At 69.2% G+C, this 2,319-nt stretch overlaps 1 protein-coding gene across 1 annotated transcript; it reads right to left on the minus strand.

The window, feature by feature from the left end:
* Positions 1-903: 903 nt before the first annotated feature.
* Positions 904-2,010, minus strand: EMIHUDRAFT_458303 (hypothetical protein; the record flags this gene model as incomplete). Its single annotated transcript, XM_005774180.1, has 4 exons — positions 904-914; positions 1,065-1,233; positions 1,338-1,849; positions 1,923-2,010. Coding segments are annotated over 4 exons (780 nt in total), but the record flags the coding sequence as incomplete, so codon positions are not given.
* Between the last annotated feature and the right edge of the window lie 309 nt (positions 2,011-2,319).

Genomic DNA, 2,319 nt, shown 5'->3' on the forward strand with positions numbered 1-2,319 from the left:
GGGCGAGAGGAGAGGGGCGAGGCGAGAGGCGAGGCGACAGTTGAGGCGAGACGAGAGGCGAGGCGGTGAATTGGGGCGAAGGGGCAGAGCAGGGCAGAGACAGGGCAGAGACCGGAGCAGGGCAGAGTGGGAGAGGGAAGGAGGAGGCGGAGGAGGGAGGGAGGGAGAAGGAGGGAGAAGGAGAGAGAAGCAGACAGCCACAGACAGCCGCAGGAGAGGGGGGTCGCCTGCGGCGAGAAGCAAAGCGCCGACTCCCCCATTGCGCGCGAGGTGGCCGCCTAGTGCCGACCCCCCCTCGGCTGACCTCGGACCGACCTGAGACTCCTCTCACCCCTCGTGTGGCCGGCCGCCGACGTCTCCCGGAAGGCGACGTGCCTCGCGGTGGGCTCGAACCTGCTCACAGCGACGCCGCTGTCAAGAGACGCGCCGCCTGCCCGCCGCACCGCACGCGTGTACGGCGGCGCAGCCTGCCCGTCCCTCCCGCCCCTGGCTCGGGGTTGGTGTCGGTCGCAGTCCCGCGGCTCAGTATCTTTGCCTGCAGCGAGGCGGGGTGCCGCAGGTGGTCGACTGCACGACCGCTCCTCTCCTCTCCTCTCCCCTCCCCTCCCCTCCCCTCCCCTCCCCTCCCCTCCCCTCCCCTCCTCTCCTCTCCTCTCCTCTCCTCTCCCCTCCCCTCCTCTCCCTCTCCTCTCCCTCTCCTTTCCCTCTCCTCTCCTCTCCTCTCCTCTCCTCTCCCTCTCCTCTCCCCTCCCCTCCTCTCCTCTCCTCTCCTCTTCCCCCTCCCCTCCTCTCCTCTCCTCTCCTCTCCCCGTCTGCCTGCAGCGAGGCGGGGTGCCGCAGGTGGTCGATGATATGCCGCATCGCGCCGCGCACGCCTCCGTCGAAGCGGGAGAGGTCGCCGTGGAAGAGGTAGCCTGCTGGCCACAGCAGGGCGCGTCGGGAGGTGGCTGCTGATCACAGCGCGCCCGTCAAGGATCGAGAGGCACACTGAGCGGACAGGCTTGCATGGGTTGGTCTACGCTGTGACGGTGCTCGACAGCTGCGAGGGGAGGGGGAAGCTTCTCCTCGGCGTGACGCGTCGGCGGGGCAGGAGCCGGGAAGGCAGAGCCGGGCCGTCCGTGCGAGCTCCGGCGTCGCGACGTGCGGCACCATCACCGCGCGGCGGTAGAGGTCGAAGTAGGGCATCTGGCTTCCGATGTGCGCCCCGTCGCGGTCGACGGTCGCGAGAATGACCTGAAGAGGACGGCTCCACGGAAAGTAAGAGAGACGACTCCATGCCATGTCCCGGCTCGGCAGAGGCGGCGAGGCGCCGGCCCAATCTGCGCGTTGCGCTGGACGAGGGCCTCGGCCAGCTTCCGGCCGACAGTCCCTCTCAGGTCGTAATGCGGCTGGATGAAGAGCCACTTTGCGCGCCGGTCGCTCCACAGCGGATTCGCGAGCAGCGCGCCGAGCAGCGCCTGCATCCGCTCGTGATGCGCCTCGGTGCGGTTGGTGACGCTGCCGAGCACGCGGGAGGTGTACGCCGCGCAGTCGACCACCTGCCACTCGGCCTCGCTGGCCGCTCGGCGCCGCTCCGAGTGCTGCGCGAGGGCGTCGAGGAGACGCATGTCGGAGAGGTACTGCGACCACACGTTCGGCAGCACCGCCTCGAATGACCGGCCCGCGAGCAGCGCAGTAAAGTCCGCGCGCACCGCATCCTCGCCCGCGCCGAGGAGGCGGTGGAGGAAGAAGGAGGGCGAGGGACGGATATCGCGCTCGCGCACCCGCCAGTCCAGCACCGAAGGAGGCTCAAACACGTTCCCCGCGAGCCGCTTTGGGCAACGCGGACCCGCCTGATCAGTCGACCCGCCTGGCGAGTGGCGTGGAGCCATCCGGTCTCACCCGGTCTCACCGGTGTTGGGGCTGTTGTCAGCGTTCGTTACCTTCGCGGGAAAAAGAATTCATCGCGCCGGTTTTATTTCTTACCCTCGCCGAGGCCTCCGAGCAGGCGTGGGAGGCGATCCTCGCCATGGACGCCGCCAAGCTCGGCAAGGCGCTGTCCGACACGATGGCGGCGTGGGAGGCGATGGCCGGCCGCGCACGCCCGTATCCGCTCCTCCCCTCGGTGCATCTCGGCAAATCCGGTGCTAGGCGATGCTGCCGTACACGACCGACCCGTATCGCGGCAAGGACGCGGCCAAGTCCGAGGAGCTGCATCTCGGCTGTCTGTCTCGGCCACATCGGGGCTCCATCTCGGCAGTAGGACGCGGCCAAGTCCGAGGAGCTGCGCGCTTTCGTCGCGCGGCACGGCTTCCCGCACACAGCGGGCTGCCTCTTCTC

The sequence above is a fragment of the Emiliania huxleyi genome, assembly GCF_000372725.1.
Source record: "Emiliania huxleyi CCMP1516 unplaced genomic scaffold EMIHUscaffold_319, whole genome shotgun sequence".
Lineage (NCBI taxonomy): Eukaryota > Haptophyta > Isochrysidales > Noelaerhabdaceae > Emiliania > Emiliania huxleyi.